At 36.4% G+C, this 25,345-nt stretch overlaps 1 protein-coding gene across 4 annotated transcripts in view; it reads left to right on the top strand.

Annotated features, from left to right (window-relative positions):
- The window catches only part of mybpc3 (myosin binding protein C3), a 37,429-nt gene extending 16,518 nt beyond the window's left edge, over positions 1–20,911 (top strand). Inside the window, exons 10-33 of one of the 4 annotated variants that reach the window (XM_046840103.1) lie at positions 180–203; positions 472–635; positions 1,670–1,672; positions 2,169–2,301; positions 2,523–2,525; positions 2,828–2,952; positions 3,038–3,143; positions 4,115–4,281; positions 5,759–5,924; positions 6,165–6,271; positions 6,371–6,400; positions 6,870–7,009; positions 8,727–8,886; positions 9,128–9,232; positions 9,358–9,546; positions 13,085–13,219; positions 14,057–14,224; positions 15,603–15,691; positions 16,143–16,338; positions 16,478–16,617; positions 18,343–18,502; positions 18,756–18,892; positions 19,094–19,280; positions 20,508–20,911. In XM_046840103.1, the coding sequence (XP_046696059.1) occupies positions 180–203; positions 472–635; positions 1,670–1,672; positions 2,169–2,301; positions 2,523–2,525; positions 2,828–2,952; positions 3,038–3,143; positions 4,115–4,281; positions 5,759–5,924; positions 6,165–6,271; positions 6,371–6,400; positions 6,870–7,009; positions 8,727–8,886; positions 9,128–9,232; positions 9,358–9,546; positions 13,085–13,219; positions 14,057–14,224; positions 15,603–15,691; positions 16,143–16,338; positions 16,478–16,617; positions 18,343–18,502; positions 18,756–18,892; positions 19,094–19,280; positions 20,508–20,539 (2,866 nt within the window). In that variant the 3' untranslated portion in view covers positions 20,540–20,911. The remainder of the gene's footprint in view (positions 1–179; positions 204–471; positions 636–1,669; positions 1,673–2,168; positions 2,302–2,522; positions 2,526–2,827; positions 2,953–3,037; positions 3,144–4,114; positions 4,282–5,758; positions 5,925–6,164; positions 6,272–6,370; positions 6,401–6,869; positions 7,010–8,726; positions 8,887–9,127; positions 9,233–9,357; positions 9,547–13,084; positions 13,220–14,056; positions 14,225–15,602; positions 15,692–16,142; positions 16,339–16,477; positions 16,618–18,342; positions 18,503–18,755; positions 18,893–19,093; positions 19,281–20,507) is intronic. The other 3 variants (XM_046840105.1, XM_046840104.1, XM_046840106.1) reach the window with 3 other exon arrangements.
- Positions 20,912–25,345: the final 4,434 nt, after the last annotated feature.

The raw sequence follows: 25,345 nt of genomic DNA, 5'->3' as shown, positions 1-25,345 counted from the left end.
TCACAAATGTTAAATATCACAAACACTGTTTTTAAAGCACAAGAGAGTTTTTTAATCAAAATTCTTATCAAATTAAATAAGATGTGCCACGCATTATTGGTGGGGCTGCTGAATTGTGTGCACTAAACTGCTCTGGTTTGTCTTGTCATGTCTTGCGTTCTGCTTCTGACTAAGTGCAGCAGTTTCATAAAAAGTGGCCAACGGTAAGAACTGAATTATCCCTGTACATACAGTATTTACTAAGCGCTTTTCTTTTCTGTTTTCCTCCCTCTTTCTGCTATCTGCTTTTGGATGATGTTCTAACAGCAGTGCTGAAAGCAGTGGCCATGTTTGCAGCTTTGCGCTAAAATAATCTTCTGTTTGAAATGTAAAAGAAAAGGATTTTAAATTCATAAATTCAAATGTGTTGAATGTCATCTATCTGAATGAGCCTTCAATAACAGACCGGACCCTCTTGGTCTCTGACCACAGCATGGTCCAGGTGAGCAACGAGCCTGGAGTGGATGTATGGGAAATCCTGGGTAAGGCTCCGCCCTCTGAGTACGAGAAGATTGCCTTCCAGTATGGCATTACAGATCTAAGAGGCATGCTTAAGAGATTGAAGAAGATGAAAAAGGAGGAGAAGAAGAGCGCAGGTTTGTCTAGAATTTACTTTATAAGGTAAAGGGGTGGGGATGTTGAAGCAGGGTGGTGGTGGAGCTGCTTTCTGAAAAACTCCCTGTAGCAGGGTTCTATATCAAAATATGAGGGGTTTCCCCAGAGACACAATCCAATGAAACAATGAAAAAGTGTCAGGATGTCATTTCTGTTTTACATTTCTTTCATAGCTTCCACTCCCATCCTAAGGGATGTTTTAGGGATCCTTTAAACAGACAGACAGATAAAAAAGCTGGACTTGACGTTCCTTCTAATTCCTGAAAAACAAAAAGCTAGAGTCTAGCTTTACTTTGTCCCTCTGGAAAAACCGACTGAATCTGCAGAGAACCCTAAAAACTATGCTTCCTTCTTAAAAATGATTAGTTTTCTAAGCACTGTACTACAATTCATTCAGTATAAATGTGAAGAAAACTGAACAAAATATGTTATGTTCTATCATATCATATAATTTATTGCATTTGTTTTCTATTTTAATGATAAAGCTTCATGACAAATAACTTAATAAAAAGTATAACTTGTGTGAAAAGTAGAATCTTTGAAACATTAACATAAATTTCAGTTTCTTAGTGTTTGGTTTGTTACATGGACTCGACAAGTTTGTGCAAAACTGGATCAAATCCTTCAGTGTGGACAAAAAAAAATAGAAAAGCCTTTTATTCAAAGCAGTTAACATAATAAATGTCACAAATTTGCTTACATTTAAATATAGACCTAAAATAGTGCAGAATCTTGAATATTACTTATTCAAAATACTTGTTTGATTCCAGTTTTAAATTTTTTTTGATGTGGTTTCAAACTTTTGGATCCCACTGTACATATGAACGTATTTTACATTTTGTGTAAGGAACTGTGAATTAGCATAAATAATGAATGAATGGATATGAACTGATTATATTTGTTGCAGTAATTAACAGTTCTGTACAATATATAAACTGCAATATATAAACCAGAGGTCATTTATTTTGTTGTTTGTACTATGTACCGTCCTCTGGTGTGCGATCTTCAAATGTAGAGAGTAAGTGTCTGGATGCACATCTGGTTTGCCATCCACATGCTGATGTTAGCATCACGCTAGCAATGTTTGCTCTATGTTACTTTTGATATAGTCTAACTATTCACAATCCAGTCCATCCCGGTGATTAGAGCACTGCTTGACACAAATGATGTACACACAGTAGAATTAACAAACACATTAGAACCACTTTGCATCAGAATGCTTTAGTTATAATAGAAAAGTTTATTGGTACCTTTAGGTAAGAATTTTTCTGTGGTTCTAATAAAGGATTTTTGCATACTACTTGCATTTCTCAGCTTACACTCTTGTACCCTAAAAGATCTCTGATCTGTCCCTCAGGTAAAAAACGAAAAAAGTTATTTGTGGAACCATATAAAAGATTCTGTCTAACAAAGTTTCCATCTAACACCATTTGAATGGGAAGACTTTATGTACATAGCACCCTGAGGAGCTGTTCAGCACTTTTTTGCAGTATGAACCTATAAATCTTTTACAGCATTCCTGAAAAAGCTGGACCCAGCCTACCAAGTTGAAAAGGGACACAAGATTAAGCTACAGATTGAGGTAGCCAATCCTGATGCTGAGGTGAAATGGCTAAAAAATGGACAGGAGATCCAAAAAACAGGAAGGTAAATCCACTATGACTAGAACAGAATCATCGAACAATATTTAATTTTAAGCTTTAGTTTGCAATCACTGATGACATCGAAATTATATAATCGTTCTACACGTGTTACTTGTAAGTGAGAGAGAGATAATGAATCATTTCTTTATCTGTCTTCTGTTTTTTCTAAATTGTGTGCCCCTGGATGGCTCGGCTTCTGTGCTTCACTTCATCCAAAACCCGCAGCAAGTGAGTTTCTCCAGGTTGTCTACTCGTGAAAAAGTGTCTAGTGTGATAAATTGTTTCAAGGACCCTCTGGACTCAGACCTGATAGTGCTAGTTTTCTAGTGTGTCAGATGCACTTGATTTTATTCTTGCTGAAAACCAGCAATTTGTCCAATTGGTGAACTGAAATGTTGAAAGACTGTATCACGCTAGTCATGCCATATTTCGAATGTATCAGATTTTCCTAAGCCTTTATGTGTAGGAAGGTTTTGTCTCGATCTACAAAGAAGAGAAGGAAAAAGAACACATTTTTTCTGTTCCCTCAGGTACATCTTTGAGAGTGTGGGGAACAAACGCTTCCTCACTATCAACAACTGTTCTCTGGCTGATGACGCAGCATACACCTGCATCGTGGGAGATGAAAAAAGCTTCACTGAGCTCTTTGTGAAAGGTACTTGATGATGAGTGCTAACACAATGCAGAAATATTTTTAGCATTTCTAAAGTTTGAGATTCATCTTTTCATTTCTTTCTCAGAGCCTCCTGTACTGATCCTGCGTAATCTTGAGGATCAGATGGCTATGAAGGGAGACAGAGTAGAGTTTGAATGTGAGGTCTCTGAAGAAGGAGCTCATGTCAAGTGGTGAGATTTTGATCATTGATTGATGAATATAATCACTGTTGAACACATCTAAATCAAAAAAATGACACCCAAACACAAGCACGACAATGGGTGAAAATTAAACTACATTGTCACAGGACAAGCGATAAGGAAAGAACGATTCTCTTTGCAGTAGACGTTGTTGCAGAGGTGTGAGATTCCTCAAATGTCCAGAAGATGGCATGCAAGTCCTTTGTAGACCAGAGCTGCTGCCAGGCCTTGGCTGACTCAACCTGGCTGACAAATAGAGAGGGTGGTGTAGAAGCGTGTGTGTGAGTGTGTTTCTGCGTGTGTGAGAATGAGTGAGTGAGTGAATGAGCCGTGGCTTCACCTGATCTGGATCCAAGGCTGTATATCACCCAGCAGCTCTGTAAATTATCAGCCCTCTGAAAAGGTCATGTCGGCCTTTTAGCAGCTCTGCAGTGTCCTTCAACCAAAATGAGAAAGTCACCATTGGTTCATGGCGACTGCCTTTAATGTGCCACAGAGGACACATTTCTGGAGCTAGATAGTCTGATAAAATGTTTCTTAGCAATATAGCAATACATATGAATAGAAACGTCAACTAGAAAATGAAAAAAGATTAAGGTCGCTTCAATCTCATCCGGCCAGTCTTGAGACCTTGTTATTGTTAGTGTCTCAAGAATTAATGAATTCAAGCGTGAATAATTTTAACCTGATGAGGTGTGAGGAGGATTATATGATCATCCATCAATGTCATACTTTGCATGTACACTATCCAGGTTTATATCATAATGTCTTGGTCTGTAAAGCACAATTTAATGAGTGTTGGTTTATAAAAACACAATGTACTGTTTCATTTTTAAGTGCAAAGGCTTGATAGAATGTCTACACATTGATTACAATCATTATTATGAAAAAAGACTTAAAGAAATAGGACACGGTTAAAAAAACAAGTGAGTCAGTTTTATAACCACTTTTCACATTTTCAGGGAAAAAGATGGAGTGGAGCTTACTCGAGATGAATCCTTCAAGTATCGCTTCAAGAAAGACGGCTGCAAACACACACTTATCATCAACGATGTCACAAAGGAGGATTGTGGCCACTACCGAGTTAAAACCAATGGAGGGCAATCTCTTGCTGAGCTCTTGGTGCAGGGTGAGGGGTTTATTTTAGTACTGGTGGATTTCTCTTGTGGTTCTCCTTCTTGAAAAATTCTGCTCACTACTAGTTCTGTTGGTTTGTAGGTAAAACAAATTTATATGACTGCAAATCCATCTATCAAAAGGGGTAAAAAAAAAAAAAAATGTATCATGACTGACATCTCTCTTTCTGTGAAATCTTTAGCTTTAAGTCAGATTGAAGCTATTTGTCAGTCCGAAGCAGATGCATAATGAGCCACTTGTCAATCACAGTGGACTGAACTGTAGTCCAAAATAAACCCTGCGAAATTCCACTGGGTATTCTTCACGTCATGCTATCTCCTTTAAACCCCGCCTCTTTGTGGTCCTGTCACTCAAATATCACCTCTGTTTGTCAGCCCCGTAAACATGGTTGACAGGCCCATAGCACATGGCTAGAGCGTGCACAATGCACAGATGCCAGCTATTGTTAGATGGCAAAGGCCATATATTTGAACTGAGCAGGTGTCTGTGAGCAGTTTTCTTGCCTTCTTACACGTCATCAGCAAATTCTTAGCCTGGTCTGTTTCTCAATAACTGTGCACAAGTTGATGTCCATTACTCTTTTCTTTAAATACTTAGCTCTTAAAATATAACAACATTTGAAGTGTAAGAAAATTAAAGCGCAACCCTCAGTGACCTTTGTGCTCTGTTGCTACTGGAAACTCCAGGAACTGAGATTACAATGTCCAGTGTACTTATACCAGCTCGTTTTCTTTCTTTCTTTTTTTTTTTTTGTTAAAAAAAAAAGCAACCCAATTCTCATCTCCTGCCAGTTTTGCAGCTGTCCAGCACCACTGATCTTCTGCCAGTCTGCCAAGAAGTTAATCGCTGCCCAGTGACTCTTCTTTAATAATCTAACACTTAATCTTTAATAATCTAACGTCTTACTGTGTCGGCTACAGCAACATAATACTATGTGGAAATTTCAATTATTTCCAATCATGTATATCCTCTGATAATAATAATACAATGCAAGTTGTTTTGGAGAGTGAAAGTGATTTGAGGAATCATAAAGATACCATTTTTCAACATTCAAGTGTAGTTTAATACTAAAAGGTGTGACAACAATGTGTGATGTATTAATTCATTCATTTATTCATACCTGATTAAATGTCTTCAGTAAATCCAATACAAAAGCTCAAACATAAACCATACACAAAACAGTAATTACAGTTTGGCCAATTTGTATAATTAATGCTTGCTAGAGTAGTAAACCAGTTTGTTGTTTATAAAAAATTTTATTTCCTATTTATACGATTTCGATCTTTGATAATTTATTTAGCCATTTCTCCACTGACTCCCATCAGTTCTTGGCTTCTTGGTTATAATTTAAATCATATTCATTAATACAAACCAAGTTTACTTCATGCTAATTCTTTTTTTTATTTAATCAGTATAAACAAACTGACATTTTATTTTCCCTGCAAATGCCTGTACTTTTGGGCCTTTAGAGAAGCAACTGGAAGTGTATCAGAGCATTGCTGACCTGACAGTAAAAGCTAAGGAAGAGGCAGTGTTCAAGTGTGAGGTGTCAGACGAGAACGTCAGAGGAACCTGGTACAAAAATGGAGTGGAGGTGAAGCCTGATGCTAGAACCCACATCACACACATTGGCCGGTAAGACTACAAAAGGTCCATTGCATTTGTAAAACTGTAGAGGTTTTAATTCTTGTTTTTTTTATTTTCATTGTGGTCAGTGCTGGTCCTGGTGAACTGTTTGGTGGGATCTCTTTTCAGAGACATGTAATTCAACAGAACAAGAAAATCATAAAATTATGCTGAACTCTAGTTTCCCAGGTCTGGATTTGAACCGCTCCGGTTAAAATGTAAAAGTTGATATACTCTCTGTCTCTCCAGAATTCATAAGCTCACTATTGATGATGTGCGTCCTGAGGATGAAGCCGACTACACCTTTATCCCTGACGGCTACGCTTTCAACCTTTCTGCCAAACTGAACTTTTTGGGTACTTAAGTTTCAGATTTTTTATTTAATGGCTCCATCATTCCTCAGCCTGCTTAACAGTATAACATTTCCATTTATCATTTTCATTTATGTTTTTTAGAGGTCAAGATCGACTTTGTCCCTCGACAAGGTAAGAATAAAAATATTACACAGTACAGACTCAGTGTTGAACTTCTGCCAGTTGGTAAATAGGGCACTTATCCTGAGATAAATAGTTTGGCAAATTGTACAATTTTTCACTTAAAACAATGGTAGTTGATCATCTAAGACCTATTTAGTGTTCAATGTTAATGCCATTTCACTTGCTCTTGAAACTATAAGGCTTATGTAGCTAAATAAGGAAAGTCTATATCACCCAAAATCTTTTGTAAGATCAAATGCAACCATATTGGCACCCTGGAAAAACAGCACAAATTTGTATCATTTGGTCCCATAGGCCCACTTTCCAAATATGGATTTGTAAAGAAAACATGGAGCTATTAATATACTTCCACACTGAAGTCAGATTGATTTTTGAAAAATAAAAAAACATTTTTCTGAAGTATATTTGTCTCATTTGATGGGTAAGAATTCTATTCTTCCACTACCCTAACATTCAGATCCTCCCAAGATCCATTTGGACTGTCTTGGCCACACTGCAGCATCTACTATTTTGGTTGTGGCTGGAAACAAGCTGCGACTAGATGTGCCAATCACCGGAGACCCCGCCCCCACAGTGGTTTGGACCAAGTCAGATAAGGTTGGTAGAGTTCTATTATTAACATACATCTCCAAAAATTCTCTGGTTTTCTGGCATTATTGGACATGAGATATTCTATATATACTACACTCTTATTAATATTCATTTTTTATTTTTGGTAACACACTTTACCAGACTTTATTAGAAACCGATATGAAGTTTATACTGTATTTAAAAAGCTTTAAAATATCAGTTGATAAACCTGTACTGTTAATTTTGCCCCAGATGACATGGTGGTTATGCCACTTCACTTTTTAGATTCTACTCAAGCTGATACATGTATTTTTTTCCCAAACAAATAAAACATTATTATATTAATTATTATTAAATTTTCATCGTTTTTCTGAGGTTTTTTCACATCAGAAAAAATATAACCAGTTTCTTCTCAGTTAATTATTATGTTCCAATGAGTAGGATACTAGCCTGTTTTGCAAAATGTTGTCTTTCGAAATTTCAGATACAAAATCACACTTTTATTTAGAATTCTAGAATTTTCGAAATCATTCAGTTCAATGATTTTTTATGTTTTTTTGCTGAAAATGTATTCACCTACAGGACTTACTGTAGATTAAGGTGACATGTCTCATGAATTTACATTAATTTATAGGAAAGCAATAAAGATGTGCACAAATAGTCATGCCATGATAGTGTCTCAGGAGTCAACTAAAGTGGCTATTAACAAGCAACGCTGCACTGTAGTCCACATAAACATTTTCCTTTAAAACGCAAACAGGAGTCCTAGCATGAGGGCTTCAGAGCTAAGCTCTTAGCTGCACACGGGTACGTTTGGGGGAAAATTTTGTAACCACTTCCTGATGTCATGGAAAGTCACATTCAGTAAGGTTTGAATTGGAACAGGATACTGAAAGTTGTACCTGTCAACTCTTAATCTTAACATTTTAATCTTAACCACGGCTTCACTACTTCTACTCTGCTTGTGTAGGATAAATCTAAAAACCCACTGGGAGAATCGAAAGGGGAACCAGCCTTCATCTGGACTTTGAAGGATGGTGAAGTGAGTTATTGGCCTTTAAAACAATAAAGCCACCACGATCTCTTGTTATTATGTGCACTTTGGTTGTCCTCCGCCGCTGCTGCTATGAGAGTGTCGTCTGACCTTTGTCTTTATTGTCTTTTTACTGTCGCAGCCACTGCATTGTGATACTGTCTTGGTCCAATTCCTATCTGTTTAAAGTCAAACCTACATCACATGACAGAACGCTAATAAGGTTAAAAAATGTCAGTGAAATCATTAATAGTAATAATTATATGATTACAATAATGAATCATATTATATAATGATTTTGCATTGTATTTGTAATGATCTAATATCTAATACTAACCAATTAACAAGAAAGCTCAGTTTACTTTTTAAAATCATAATTTCTACTTGACTTTATAGCAGTATTTTTCTGAACAGCATTGTGTTCACATGCATTGCATTCGTATACTATACTGATTGCTGATTGCATCAGGTGAGCGCATGCTTTTATACTCGTTTATGAAGCAAACCTTTGGTGGCACCACAAGAACACTAAAGGTAAGAAAAGAATAGAGTAAAGACTTAATAGGCTATGTTTTATTTTCATTTCAACACCTCATCCGGTCTCTCGTTCTGCATCCTGACTGACTGTCCCTCGGTCTGGAAATTGGAACTGTGCTCAACGTATGTTTATGCTGCTATTTTACACAAAAAAAACTATGCTTGGTTTATCAGGTCTTGACAGATGCGAGTGGACGTGTCCATGTAGAGAGTGCAAGGGGACATTGCATCTTGACTATTGAGGGGGCAGAGCGTCAGGACGAAGGCGTGTACTCTGTTACTGTGAGGAACCCGGCAGGGGAGGATACAGCTGATATTCATGTGAAAGTTGTTGGTAAGATATTTAAATGCACTACTCGTATCATGTACACACTGTTTAATCAAAGCTTAATAAATTATCTGAGAAGCTCCAAACATCCAAAGTAACCCTTTTTTCTTAAGAGTAGGTGTTGTAAGTGTTAAATGTGACTCTGAAAGTTTAGCCACTTAGCATACCTTTCTGTGTATTAGCATTTTATTTATATGGCTACTGATGTTTGACTTTTATTAAATGAGATTTTTTTTTATTTCCCCAGATGTGCCAGATCCACCGCAAGCTCCCAGAATCCTCAGTGTTGGTGAGGACTCATGTGTAGTCGAGTGGGACCCTCCATTGTTTGATGGTGGCCAGCCAATTTTGGGTAAATGCATTCATATAAAAACATTCATCCAATTTGATTCCTATTCATCCTATTCTATTTAGGCATTAAAGTAGTTTGAAATGCAACACATTAAAAAGCTTACCTATGATCCTATGTCTTTTAAGGCTATGTACTGGAGAGAAAAAAGAAAAAGAGCTACAGGTGGATGCGTCTGAACTTTGACCCCTATAAAGAGACCACATATGAAGCTAAGAGGATGATTGAAGGAATGGCTTATGAAATGAGGGTCTACGCTGTGAACAGTATTGGCATGTCAAGGCCCAGTCCTGCCTCCCAGCCATTTGTGCCTATTGGTAAGTTTTATTTATATGTGACTGATGCTTTGGCTGAGACATTTTGCATGGTTAATGCTGCAAGCTTGCTTTTACTTGAATCTACCTTTTGATCAGTAGCCAAACGCTTTAACCAGTGAACTGACACTGCCATGACATAGGCCTGATTGTTTGATTACTCTTTTCTTGGTTTCATAACTAACAATACTTGGTTATAGAAAAATGTTTGATATTTTGCATTAATAATTTATGGAATTGCTTTCGTTTCTGGTTAGACACTCATGTGGTAGACTCTGCTCAAGACAACAATTCCCAAAAAATAAAACAAATTAATACTATTTATCTCAAATGTCCCATTAAAACGAAGGAACTTAAATAAACAATGAGGGAATCCTGTAAACTTTATTATACCCATCTATGTTTCAATCAAAAACAAAATAAAATAAACACATCAAACAGGTTAAAGGTGACCATTTGACATATGATGAATGACAAGTTTAAACTAAAAGTTTTTACAGAAGTACATCCTGATATATGTATGTTAAGTGGTAAAGTGTACATATTTTGGGTATTGCAATATCAGAACTTCAAACAAATAAGCAGAATAAATAATAATATTTTCAATGCTGGTGCAAAAAGGGTTAAAAAATACTTTTGGATTTGTGGTACAGTTATGCAGAAACACTTCTCTGTTTATTTAAAAATATTTCCTCTGAAACGGTAGTTCTATCTCTAAAAGCAAAAATTATAAAGGTTTAAAGCTTAATTTTTGGAAGCTTTTCAAACATTTTGTCACACATATTTATGTAACTGTTTGATTAGATTAGGTTGAAAAAACACTGGTGTAAAATTTGAGGGAAAATTTGGGCATGTAAAGCCGATCAGAAAACCAGGGTTAGGTTTTATTTCACTCTTCACGGGTTAAAACCCCTAAAGAATGATAAACTAGCCATTGTTTCTTGTGTCAAAACTGGAACGATATTATTGCTGGTACAGCAATATGCTTAGAATTTAAGAGAGGAGGGGTTTTTCAGTTTGAGGTAGTGCCAAGCATGTTTGTGTCAAAGAGACCCTTCATTCATCTGTTGCCAATTTAGGGATGCTACTCTTTCCTGGACACCTGGAGCCGCTCAGCCACACGTCATCATACCAATGTTCAAAGCTCTGTCATCTCATCAGAGAGTGGTTGTTCAATGACTAAAATAGGACCCTATTCAGGATATGTACTTCAGCTTGAAAGACATAAAGACATAAGTCACAATTTATCAATATGTGATACTTTTACTGCCTTGTTATATCTTTATATGGTTGGAAAGTTTCTGGTAAAGTTATCACTGCAATGTGATGTCCAGCACAATACAGTAGATTAGGAAACTATTTTTGGCATCCTCTACTATAAATAATCTTAGCATAAGGTTATGTCCAGGCGTACGGCACACACAGGCTGCTTGACTACAGAGTGAAGTGGGAGGACGCAAAGTTTAGTCCCGTGTGCAGTGACGAAGTAAACCACCGGCAGGATGACCAAGCCTATGCTTCCAAAAAACGCGGAAAAAAAGACAGTGAACGAGGCGCCAGCAGATGCTCCTGCAGAACCACCTGCAGATCGTCCTACAGATTCTCTTACAGAAGTCAAAGAACCTGAGGTCCTAGCACTTCCTTTAGTAGATACAGCCAATGAAGTATCCGTTCCTCCAAATGAGGAACTTGTTTCTGCAGAAGGAGAAGCTCCTGCACCGCGTGTTAATGGAGAAGAAGTGTCAAGAGAAGGGGTACCTTTAGGACTGGATGGAGCACCCCCGGCCGAAAAACCTGCCCCCCAACCTGAACCTGAGTCAGAACCAGTCGGCAGTAGGCTTTCATTCTAATATTACTTACCCCCTGTGGAATGTTAGTAAATGCATGCCTTAGGTTTAAATAAGACTTTGGTATATCCACAGAAATTTCTTGTATGATCAAGAAAACCTTTCATATTGTCTGACTTGGCTTTGACTAACTAATATCGCTCTATCAAAATGATTTTCTCAGTAATATACTAATGGGATAAATTAGTTTGTATATTTAGTAGGAGAATGCTGGGGTATGTGCATATGTTTTAGCATCATTTCATAGCTCTGTGTTGAAAACCTCTGTAAAACTGTAATTTAAGATTTTGTCTTCAGTTTCTTTGACAGGAATATATTCCAACAATATTTTGTCAATTTCCATACTATTGAACATCAAAAAGAAGAATGCCATTTAGTTCCATACATTCTTTTTTTTTTCAAAGATCAATTTCCGAATTCATCCTAAGGAATCTTTCCTCCAGCATTCCACAGTATTGTCACAATACCTGAACCTGATGGGATAATGCCACATGTGAACTATTTCTGTCCTGAATGCATGTCCATAAAAGTATCTTGGAGAGGTCCTTATCAACACCAGCCCAAGTTTAACTTGTGCTTATTCAAACAATGGCAGTTATGCTAATCTATAATGGGAAACTCAAGGCCACGAAGGCTAGCTCAAATATAATGTTAGATGTACCAGACTAGGACCTCTGGTTTTTATTGACTAATAATTTCCAGCTGTTCTCCTCAGACTGACTATTGGAAGAATGTAGTATTGAAGTCCTGAAAAAATCTATATTGCAAAGACTTTGGGTTCTCTATTTTGGCATTGAGAGCTTAATTACTAAGCAATGCAGCGCCTTTTTTCTGTTTAATAAATTTACATTGCAGAATCAAATTTTCCTCTCTAACACTATACAGCAAGCTGTTCTGTATTTATATTTCTGTAAATAAACAAATCCAACAACAAAATATTCCTGGAAATTCAAATGTAGTAATCTACAACATGCATTAGATACCTCTTTAAGAACCTGGATTCACCATGCTTATAAGACCCCCTAATAAAAAAATAAAATAATTATTTTCAACTTTAAAATCTACTTTGGTGATGGTATTTGTCTAAAACTACTCTAAATATAGACTAAATGCTAAATGTATTTAGATACTGGGCCACAGTAACATAGAATGGGCTGAACTGAACATTCCACTTTTTGATCCAAGAGTCTTTTTTCATTGGACAAGCCCATAATGCTAAAATATATTAGAGGAATTATTCACAAAAAATGAATCTTACTTAGTTTGTGTAGAGACAGACATGTCAAAATGGTTGCTTAAAACGAGAATATAATTATAAACTTAGTACATTTTATCATTAGTGGAATTATGGCTCTAAGGTATTGCTCTACTTTCACACTAGCTGTTTTTTCAATCAAATCTCTACATCATACCGTGCATACAATGATTTTAATTGAGCACATCCTAATCCTAATTCAAGGGGAAAAAATTACAAGCTATTTTAGGCTTCCTGTGACCTTCAGATTGCATAAATGACACCACCAGGGTGAAGTCTAATATTATAATCCTGCTGGAGTCAACAATAGGTTTCATTTAACACTTGAATTAGAATCCTGCAAGCATACAAAAAAAAAAATGAAAGGAATTAAATTTCGATGTACCAAGTCTCAACATCTTCTGTCCACTAAATTCAGTTAATTTTGTGTTTCCCTCAGCCCCCTCCAGTGAACCCATCGGTCTGTCTGTGGATGACATTAGTGACACTACAATCTCTCTGAAATGGAGGACTCCAGAGAGAATAGGCTCTGCTCCGATAGAAGGCTATGGGGTCGAATACTGCAAGGAAGGCAGTAAGTGTGTGACTGCATAGTCTTCATGTCTAAATAATTTTGCAGAATGTAGTGTCACAGTAAACAACCCTGATTTCTAATTACAGTAATTCCCCGCTTTACCGCGGTTCGAATCTCAGGCCCCCTGTTTTTTCCAGAATTGTATTTGCCACATAACTGATTTGTTTGGCTGATTTTCCAGTTCTCTCGTGGATAGCACGATAGACCAAAAAACTTATAGGGAATTGTTTTATGTTGAAATAATGAAATGTGTTAATAGACATATAATTATTAATTATAAAATGAAGTAAAATGGTAATACAGTACTGTATACATAAAACAGCATTTTTGGGTGGCGTCCATTTATCACGGTATCTCATTTATTGCGGGCGGTTTTGGAACCTAACCACTGCGATAAACGGGGGATTACTGTATTAATTTTTTAGTTCAGTTACATGTCACTTCGAAATATGTTAAGTACAGATATTTTTTATTTTTTAGTTAGGAATCATCAACTTGCTACTGTACTCCAACTAATGAGTACTAACTGTACTTGTGTGTAATTTTTCTGCTTTTACACTCCTATACTTTTAAGACTGTGTATCTGGAATATCTTTCGTGAACCCAGTGTATCCAGAAAAGAAAAAAAAAACTTTCTGATTCTGTTTTGGATTAAGCCAAGAAAAAGCATATGTTACATGTAACAAGTAACGGTGTTCTTAGGCACAATGCGAAATGAACAAATGTATAATATGAATAATGTTGGAAATACACACCAGGAGCAATGTGTCTGCTTGGACTACATCTACATTTATGCAGACCTGTTTATACATCTGCTTTATTTTACATTTTGTCTAGCTGATGAGTGGATTCCTGCATTTGAGGGTCTTACCGAGAGGAACTCTGTGATCATCCGTGACCTGCCTACTGGAGAGAAGATGCAATTCCGTGTACGGGCATACAATATGGCTGGCCCCAGTCCTCCTGCAACTCTGTCCCAGGCTGTTACGATCCGTGAGATCATGCGTGAGTGTAATATGCACTGAATTAACATTGCATATAAGTGAATAGGTGGGTAATAGGTAAATGTATCCATTGTAGACATTACATAATGCATTTATAGCAAGTACGTATTACCACAGAAAATTCTAAATATTTTAAATAGCATCAAGATCTAGACCAAAGGGAAAAAAAAAACCCATATATATTGCTAAATGTAGTAGTCAGGTTTTCTTCATACAGCACAGGGAATTGCAAAACTAAATTTGCATTTCTTTGCTGCCTTTACTGCAATTTTAGCTGCATTTAGTTGCATTAACTTGCAGCAATACATTACATAAAGTGCTTTACAAAAGCTTTTATTGTTTTAACATACGTTTATTTCACTGAGGCAATCACCAACTTGTTCCTGATCAGCTTTCAGCCACTAGCATTCACCTGCTTTCATGAGTAAGAGATACACAATTACATTAAAGCAGGTCTGTATAACAGAAAGCCCAGGGGCTGGATACAGTCCTTGACCAAATTTCTTTAGGCCTGGAAATAAAATAAATTCAGTAACAGGTTTAAATTGTTCTAATAGACAGAGTTACATAGATTTATTATGACCCCTTGTTTTTTCACTTGATGACTCTTATTATTGCCCAAAAAATAGCTCTGCATTGAAATAGTCTGTATGAGTCATAGACATATTTTTCCATAAACTATTCTCATAAACTTTATTATTAGGTTTATAGGGCACATTTATAATTTCATTTGTCTTTTAATCTCATTTTCGCCATTTGATATGTTATTTTTTTACCTTTATTTGTATCAGCTGGGCGAGTTAATTTGACGTGTACAAGCAGAAAGCCTGGCATCGTGGAAAGAGAAAGTTCGATCACACCGTGTTTTGATGATGTTACCTAGACTGCATGCTAACCTGAAAATACCTGGTTGAGAAAATTAGCTTTACTGACCTATAAATGTTAAACTACTATTACAGAGGTTTTTTTTATTTTTGGGTCCAGGAGCCCCTTATTTCTGATAAAACAATGACATGTAGCATGTTTATCTGATTAAAGACCATGCTGGGAGATCTGTTATGCCATAAGTGATAAATAAATGCTTAGTTATAAGGCAGAAATACACTCTAAATGAGATACTGTTTGATCTCAGGGCAGCATGCATGCACACGATCACATATATCATTGAAAATCCACCTTCTGGCATGTTTTTGAGAAATGTGAGAAAACTAGAAGAACCAGATGAAACCCCGCTCAGACACATAAATTCTGAAATTTCAAAATCAATATTGCAATACTTTATTAATGCCACAGGGAAATTTTGCTCAAATGGAAAACCAGCAGTTTTATCTCCTTGGTCACTTCCTGATTCTCAGATTGTAATATTTACCTTCTAACAGAGCGTCCAAAAATTTGGATCCCTCGCAATCTTCGCCAGACCATCATCAAGAAAGTAGGAGACACTGTTAACTTGGTGATCCCATTCCAGGTAAGAATCAACTGTCCTTCCTGACATAAAAGCTCATCAAATTCAATGTCAGGGTCAATACTTTATGCAATATAACTGTATACAAGAATGTACTGTAGTGCACTTGCCAGACTTAAATGGTAACTAGTGTGTTAACAAGGGTTAATTAGGACAGGAAGAGCCTGTTCTTGTTGTCTCAAAAAAAAACTATAAATACACAGAGCCCTGTGGCTGAAACCTGATGATAGTAGATGCCCATCAACGACAGCTTTGATATGTGTTAATGACACCAAATCTGAACCGCAGCTGAAAAAGCACGCAGGGGACATGTGTAATTTGAATACAACACACACACACATGGGTCCTGGGTGTGCATGTAGCACTAATTTAAAATACCATAACCATTTAACCAGTTGCCTTTTACAATACATTGAAACAAAAATAAGTGAATTGAACAGCTTCTTTTTTTAAGGGAAAACCAAGACCAAAAGTGTCCTGGATGAAAAATGGTGAGCCTCTTGACCAGAAGCAAGTGAGCGTGAGAAACAGTGAGACTGATAGCATCTTGTTCATCAGGAGGACAGCGCGAAAAGACTCTGGTGTATATGAACTCCATGTCCAAATTGAGAACATGGAGGACAAGGCTGCTGTGACCATTCAGATTGTGGGTAAGTTCTTATGTACATCTCATCTCAAACCACTTCAGGTTTCATGTTTCCCATAAGCTTTTTTATTCATTACTTTAAAACACTATAAGATTTCTGTATGAACGGCATTTGTTTGAATAATTATGCTGTGCACTACCAGACCTTCCTGGTTCTCCGGAAGTCTTGAAGATAATGGATGTATGGGGTTTCAATGTGGCACTGGAATGGAAACCACCCAAAGACAATGGCAACTGTGATATCACCGGCTACACAATCCAGAAAGCTGACAAGAAAACCATGGTATAGCTGGGTATTTTATTTACTTAGTAGTGCTATATATGCAATGCAAATATGGCATGGTCATAGCTGTGCATATTAATTATTGGAAGGGAGGGGGAAGTTCTTGAAATAGTGGAATGGGTCATGGACTCTGAATGCCTTGACCATCTATTTTTTTGATGGATTACTCATTGTAAAATGACCTCAAGTAGCACATCAGGTCATTATGAAAAATGAGCAAGTTGTCACTCTTTATAATAGAAAGAGAGTAGGAGAAAGACAAACCAAAAGACAAATATGACTCATATCAGGAAAAGTAGCTCACCTCCCAAACATGCTTCTATAATTGAGCAATATATGTACAGTATGTGCAAGTGGTGTAGTACTCTGGGTTTCGACCTTCCCTTTGACATGCTTGGCTACTTGCTTCGGATGCCTCTGTTGGACAAGAAAGCATTTAGAGCATCTGGAACCTGAACTGCCAAAATGTCTTGCAACTGTCCATCATTAGCATCTTTACCACCCTCAGCATGGGGCAGATCTGTCCCACACTTACCCCCAACCCCCCACCTCGTCAGTAGCCCAGTTTAAGCTCTGACAGCACATTCTTCCTCTCATTGCTCTCTACAAGGTTAGTGGCTGGATAAGACTTACGCCACTCATCTGTATTAGGGCACATTTACTCTTAGTGCATAAAGAACAATGAGCTGGGAGCTCGGGATCATCACATTTCACATGACAATATCCAAGTCAGAAACCAGAGACATCCTACTGCTAAATATTAAAGCTCTTTAGGACTATGGACTACTCATTCAACCTACATTGTCATGCTAAAAGCTATTAGATTAATACATGGGCAATGTGACAGAAACATTAAAGGTTAATGCTGAGGGTTAGATATTTCTAAAAGATGATATACAATATTGACTGCTTGATAAGGATTAGAGTATGTTGCATGATGATATGACAACTAACAAAAATGATATCCATTAAGGAAATAGCAGATAGAACATATTTACAGCCTTTTTATATTAAAAGGCACAGCCGAGCATATGGTATCGGTCATTAAACCACAATGGTGTCAATGGTATCGATCATTATACCACATTTAACATTTATGAAAGGAGTTTGTATTGCCCACAAGTTTCTTTAGGACAGAGTACATTGTGCTTTCTGTTTGTCATGGAAGTATGACACATTGCTATAAAAAGTAATTGCATTATTATATACTTGAATATAGGCAAATGTAATATTCTAATATTTATCATTACAATATTTGAGTTAATATGTAAGATTATTCAGCTTGTTCTTACTCAATTATATTTCTTCTTTCTACAAATAAGTGCTTAAAGTTGAAAAATTATTTGCCAACAAATTATCTCCCAAAAGTCTATTTAGAGCTTGAAATGAGTTAAAATGTCTAGAAATAATTAGATCGATTTGACGCAGAGATATACAGTAGGTCCGGTAACTACCTCCATGTTTGACAGTAACTGTGAGGCAATCTGGATACATCTTACCAGACTGCCATATTAACAGTCATGTTAGAGCCAAAAATGTCCAATTTGGACTCAACTGACCACAGAACTTTCTTCCAGTTCATTCTCTGTCCAATTCTTGTATTATTGCCTAGTTTGTTGCTTTTCAAACAAGAACGTCGCATTTCCAAACTTTTGAATACTCTTTTGAAAAGAATAAAGGAGGTGCTAATATTTACACACGACTGTACATGTATTTGTTTGACAGGAGTGGTACACGGTTCACGAGCAGTATCGACGTACCCATTGTGTGGTGTCTGACCTGATCATGGGGAACGAGTATGTATTCCGGGTGTTTGCTATTAACATGGTAGGCCTGAGTCTGGAGCCGTGCAACTCTAAAGACAGTGCATACATCCAGAAAACAGGTGAGAGGAACTGCATTTATACAGCAATAATCCTTTCTATTGACATATAAAATATTTCATATGTGCACTATATGGACAAAAGTTTGTGGACCCCTGACTATAAAATTTGGATGTAGTCAGTCAGGCACAGATATAGGATGTGTGTCTTTACACTACAAATGGTTATTCATATTCATTTAATATTAGTCTTGTACATGCAGCATCACAGACATCATGATTTTACTTGAATACTATGATTTTGTTCTAATGTAAGGCATTGACTACAAGCCACCCAACTACAAAGATCACGACTTCTCAGAGGCACCCAAATTCACACACCCGCTGGTGAACCGCTCAGTCATCGCAGGGTACAATGCTACTCTCAGCTGTGCTGTAAGAGGCATTCCTAAGGTATGCATAGCTGAAACACCAGGCAGGAAGCAATATTCTGGCTCATTTTATCATTTTATTTTTCATCTGTATACAAAAGCTCTTTAGCTAAAATACTGCTTGTTATAATAAATCAAGCAGCCAATTTCAACTGTAAATTTCACCATCAGTCCAAAACTGCTACCGACTTCCTTGAATATTACTGTTCATTTTAATACGCAGCCCAAAATAACATGGTACAAGAACAAGATGGACATCACAAATGAAGCCAAGTACCGCATGCTCAGCAAGCAAGGCGTTTTGACCCTGGAGATCAGGAAGCCGTGTCCATTCGATGGAGGCGTGTACACGTGTAAAGCCGTTAATGCCAGTGGAGAAGACACTGTGGAGTGCAAGCTGGAGGTTCGGTGTAAGTACCTCACATTGTCCTAGGCTTTTTTTTAAATTCATAGTCCAACGCAAATAACACATGCAGACTGACACGTGTCTTGTTAGTTTGATAAACCCCAAATAATTAATTGCATAACTGTCTGCTTACTGTTTTACCGTAGCGCATACAGTTAAATATGAGGGAATATATGAGTGACAATCATCATATATGTATAATATACCTCTCTATCTCAAGGGTCTGTGCATTGTATGTGTAGATATATGCTGCCATAAAAGCAGAATCCATCCACTGGTTTCATTTTTTGTTACTTTATGGTGGTAATTTTCAACAAGGCTGATCAGAAAATAAGGAACTCTATGACAAAGTCACAGTTTTCCTTCATATTCACTTCAAGTCTAGAATTATTAATCATAAAATGAAATCCAGAGACTGATGACTGGCTCTGAACAACTTTTTTCATTAATAAATATCAAAGAAACATGGAGTATTCTGGCATATATCAAATGTCTTTTATTTTTGGATGATTAACTTTTAAAAGCTGAACCTAAGAATGCATCCGAGTGCTGCGTTTCTCAGCTACTGTTTCAGGGACACCGCCGCCTTGCCGAATTTCAGGTCACTGCCTAAAATACAAGCTTGAAATGAGGCTGTATTCTTAAATGTGTACATTGACACACACACAGATTCAGGACATAAGGTGTTCAAAATGTGTTTTTATAATGGACTCGTTATGTGAGAAATATTAAAGTATCTGTAGTAAAAAAAAGTGCCTCGACATGAGTTCTGTAACGTGATACTCTAACGTATAAGTGCACAATATACACAATACATTTCAGTCACCAGTCATGTTTCAAATAAATTATAAGCAAGATTATTTATTCATGTTTTACATTTTTTGCCAACTGTAAAATTTGGGGTTTTTTATTTCTTTTTGGGTCTCTCCCTATTCACGTACATAAGACCCTGGTTTTCTAGGACTGGAACCAACTGGCCACAAAGAGAGACTTTAAATAGATGTATCATTTTTTCAGAACAGTGTGAATTGGTAGTTGAGAAACCCTGACTCGGCATATATTCCAAAGGTCCAGTATGGATTCTTTTTATAAAATATATTATTTCCAAAATATCACACCTTTATGATTACTTTAAACAATTTGGTTTCTTTACATCAGCAATGAATTAATTTCAAATTCTCAGTCATGTTATAAACATAATTTTTCTCATGTTTCTGCCATTGCTTTTCAGCTCCAATTACCAAAGAGGACACAAAGAAGTGAGCTGCTCAGATTGAGTCCACACTCGAGTGTGGACATGGCAGGGACTCTGTTATCCCTCCGGGCTTCCCGCTGAGCTCAGGACATGTCAGAGGTTACAGTATAAAGCAGAAAGAATTTATTGTGTTTGTGTGGTCACTCAACTTTATGCTCACACCCAAAGCTTTTATGTAATTTGGCTGCTGGAAATCCATTCAACATTTCATTCATTACTGTTTGTGCCTTGTGTTTATATCATTTAATTTTATGTGGTAAATATGTTAATGGTTTTATCTGCATAATCGTCACTGTTTTAGTTTATATAGTGTTTTCTCTCTTGTACCTAGAAGTATGTTGTAATGTAATTTTAATGAATAATAAATTATTAAAAAATGATTGATTGATGCACAGTAAAAGTGCCCACCACTGATGTTTTTCTAGTTCAGCAAAATTACTACATATATATATTTAAAAAAATTAACTGCTGCCTTTGTGATTTCTGGTTTTAAGTCTATCAAGTCTGTAATACTATCACTTTATGATGGTTTCCCTTAAAAACCAAATACTGTGAACAGAAAAAACGTCGTGTCCTTTTTTATTGTGAAAAATATGCAAGCTACTAAAGGTTCTGCTCCAAAGGTATTTTCCGGGAGGAGTGATGAAGTAAATAATCCACCATGCTTATGTTCCTGCCCCCACTATACTACCACTGATAGACTGAATAAGCCTACAGTCTTGGCTCGACAAAAATCAGCCCCAGCCCTGCTATTTCTTAATGTGTTTTCTCATGACCAATAATTATGCAGAAGTGCTTGTCTGCACAATAATGCAACGTAATCCGCCATCATTTGTTACTAGAAAATAAAACAAATCTTTTTTTTTGTTTTTACTCAGACTGGGGCTTTTTCTCTTAAAAAAAAAACCGGCCAATGCAAACCGGAATTATCCTCGATAACGACACCATTAAAGTAAACCCTTCCACTAAATTAAATACATTTGATTCACAGTTATAGCAGTCTTTCATGTTCGAGTCATAAGAGGAAGCAGCATAACTCCAATTGCACTGACCATTAACTTAACAACGCCTGCAGAAAGCTAAAGTGGACACAGTTAATAGACAAGCATGAACAGCATGACAGGACGTGTCTGGAATTCCACCATGAGTACACTGGTGCAGTGCTGGGAAGAATCAGGTGTCTGTAACATGGCCCAGGCATGCAGGACATTAAAGAACATGTCAGAATTAGAGTCATCAATGAATAAACTACTTCATATTTAAAAAGCTATGAGGAATAATGATTTATTGTGGCTTTTGGTACCGTCCCAAGGCTGCACTTTGTTTTGAATGACAATCATTGCATATTTGTTGTTCTTGGTTTAAGATACGTTGGGCAATTCATGACACGCTCCTATTAGCAGAAAGTGATTTTCGTTTGTGATATACTCCGACGCAAATGAATGAATGTCGTGTTTTGACAACATTGTTCAAAAGCCTTTTTGTGTTTTACCTTCCACAGCCTCAGAAGCAGTCTGGTGTATCTTGAAACATCTACTACAGTTTAATACACTACATAAAATATTATTGGGTTGTTGGGACACCAAATGCTCCAAAAGATCTAAAGCAAATTGGTTTACATTCTATAAGTCTTTGGATCTACTGGAGCCGTGACTTACCAACCTTTTAAAAGTTATTACCTCATGTGGTGTTTGAAAGATTAAAGATTTGAGAGAATGCACTCTTAAACTATCAATGGAAATAAGGTGTATGTTTTTTACAGTTAGTGTCATTTACATAATTGTTATACTCATCAAAATAATTCAGTGAGCTCTCATACTTGTAGATGGGGGCAAAGTCAGCATGGGAGAAACAATGTCCATTTTGACAGAATTTGTCCATCATAGTATAAAATGATACAAATTCAGACATCCTTCTCTTAAGTAGAAGTACAGATACTTGTGTTTTAAAAGACTCTGGAAAAATCTAAAGTACTGACAAGGCTTTATCACTCAAGTTAAAGTAACGAGGTTTGGGCTCTGAACTTGTAAAAAGTAAAAGTATGTACTTAAGTAAAAAGTAGCCATTACTACTAACTGTTTTATTGTCACACAGGTAACTGTACCTCACAATATATTAATACATTAATATAAAAAGATCTCAGATTTTTTATCTAATGAATGTATCCAGGCTGAACAACCACCATATAGAACACAAGCAGAGCAAAGATGATTATCTGGTAAAAAAAAAAAAAGGAACGTTTACATCGCTGACTCCCTCGGTCTCATCCATGTTAAAAATACTTTTTGTTGCCCTCTGCCCTGCTCGTTGTCAGCTTCAGACTAGGCTACCCTACGGCTGCAATGCGTGATAACCAGGAAATGATACACCAGTGGTAGATTGAAAAAGCTGCATAATAACAAGAAAAATAGGCTGCTATATTGAAAATATTGATCATGTCAACAAATAGATTAAAACTAAACAAGCCTGGTTTAAAATGTAAGAATTACAAAGAACAGATATTTGTGTAAAAAAGTGTATGAATTTTATGTAGTTATTCTTGCTGAATCCGGGTCTGATCGCGTCATGCACTGACGTTCTCAGTCACCTGACGAACGATTGCTTTTTTGCTTTTTATTACAAGCATCACTGTAACACATGCTCTGGGAATGTGCACTTTTGACCAACCCTATATATGCTCTGTCACTTTTGTCCCTGTACTTATTGAGACATGGGCCACATCAAATACAAAAAAAAAAAAAAGCTTTGTGTACGTGTGCGACACTCATGCACCAACCGGTAAAACATCAGCCTTACTAGCTTCAGTGTTAGTGTTAGTCCCCAAATCCCATTTGTAGGCTTGATTTTCTTCTAGGGTGAGGATCCAGTGTTTCACAACAAGCATGTGTTGTACATCGCCTACAGTAAGAATAGCTCAAGTGAAACATACGTATTCTCAAGACAGTAGTACACCGTGCAAGAAAGTGGAGGGGGTGGAGCTGAGTAGAACATCCATCTGTCACACTGTCAACAGCCTTATTTTTCATCATTAACACACTTCTAATGCCTCACACCTTAACGTTATTAATGGGTCTCTAAAGAGGCATGCTCTTGGAATTGTAACCTGAGACTAAGACTACACATGAGAAATATACATGAAGACAAGCCATAAATAAGACAAGTAACTGAAGGTGTTTGCTTTGTAATTGTTGCACTGATCTTACTAACTTTTAAATTATATAATATACAAGTATATAATGATATAAATATATAAATCACTGTCCTTGGTAAATTAATTCATATTCAGAATCCCTATAAACATCCACTGCAAACATATACTAGCTCACAGTGCCCCCTAGTGTTAAAATGTATAATGACAGGCATAGAAATAAATGAATGTCAAAAAAATTAAAAGATGGATCCTGAAAACACACTCGAGCTAGATTTAAATACAAAATTCGGAAAAGCAGGGAAATGCACCAAACGAATCTGATTCAATATAAAAATGTAAAAAAAAAAAAAAAAAGTAAGAAAAGCAAGAAGCCAATATTTGTGTTATTTATTTTGTGCAGCCAGAAATCATTACTCTGAAATAAACCTAGGTAGAAATCTTTAAGTCTATGCAGCTACATCACATGTCTACATAAGACAACTCACCAAGAAAGAGGAGCAATGTCAAATGATACATTAATATCTAGGCTCATTAAAGCAACATTCCCAAATTAGCATACTGGACATTAAACAGGATATCAAATAGCGGTTTAAAAAATAAAAAAATAAAAAAAAAAAAAAATTGCACATTTTGGTCTTTGTACTCGAAGAAACGATGGGACGTCCTCAGAAAAAAGTAATAAAAATAATTCATTGGAAAAAGTGGATCCAGTGACTAAAATTTATCAAAATAAGGTAAGCAAAACATCATAAGAAAATGTTGTTACAAAAATAGCATGTAAGCCTTCCAAAAAGTGAACAGTGACACAGATGTAATAGTGAGGGGCTGGTGAAAGAAGAGCAAGCTTTATTGCTTAGTGTAACTCAGGTCGTGATATGTCAGGGAAAGTCAAAGATGGAGAAATGCAACCTGAGCTCTCAAAACATCAGAGAACAACAAAGCATCTGACTTTCAATTTTCCAGAATGTTTTACAAGAAAAATTTAACTGCTTGAATTATGAGAAGCCCCCCCGCTAAAGCTCAGACCAGCTCCCCTCACATTTCTCCATGATTAACGAACATGCTTAATATTTCATCAGACGAATAAGAGACGTTTTTTTTTTAATCATGACAGTCAAAATGTGTGTTTGAGGTTAAAACACATTTAAAATTGTTGCCTTAGATCATCATGAGTACACGGAACAAGTGTAAGAATGAGAATCGTCCGTGGAATGATTTCTGAATTGGTACAAATATTGCAATTAAATGAAAGAGCAGGATGAGGAATACATTCTTCGCTGTGTTTACTGAATAGTGTATCTGACTCAGTGAAGTTGACTGAAAAATAGTAACAAACAAAACAGCAACTACTATTTAAATGTACTAAAAAAAAAAAAAAAAAAAACCAAATAGGACTAGCTAGATCCTAAGTGACTGCATATACATATAATTTTTATGCTACAAAATATGTCTGGGGTATAATTAAAAGAAATAAATCTCAATAAAATATTTTAACCCAAGTTTTTAGTGTGAAGGGGGTGAGTGCTTAACATCTACAGCACCAGTCCAACATTTTATATTACCGTGTTGCTTTATTATGCTGTAGAATTGCAATTCTTAAACAAAACAAAAATCTAGAAACTAGTAAAAAAAAAAAAAAAAATATATTTTTTTTGCACAATCC

Source organism: Silurus meridionalis, chromosome 26, assembly GCF_014805685.1.
Source record: "Silurus meridionalis isolate SWU-2019-XX chromosome 26, ASM1480568v1, whole genome shotgun sequence".
Lineage (NCBI taxonomy): Eukaryota > Metazoa > Chordata > Actinopteri > Siluriformes > Siluridae > Silurus > Silurus meridionalis.
The sequence above is the reverse complement of the archived record's forward strand: the minus strand, read 5'-3'. Positions and strand labels throughout refer to the sequence as shown.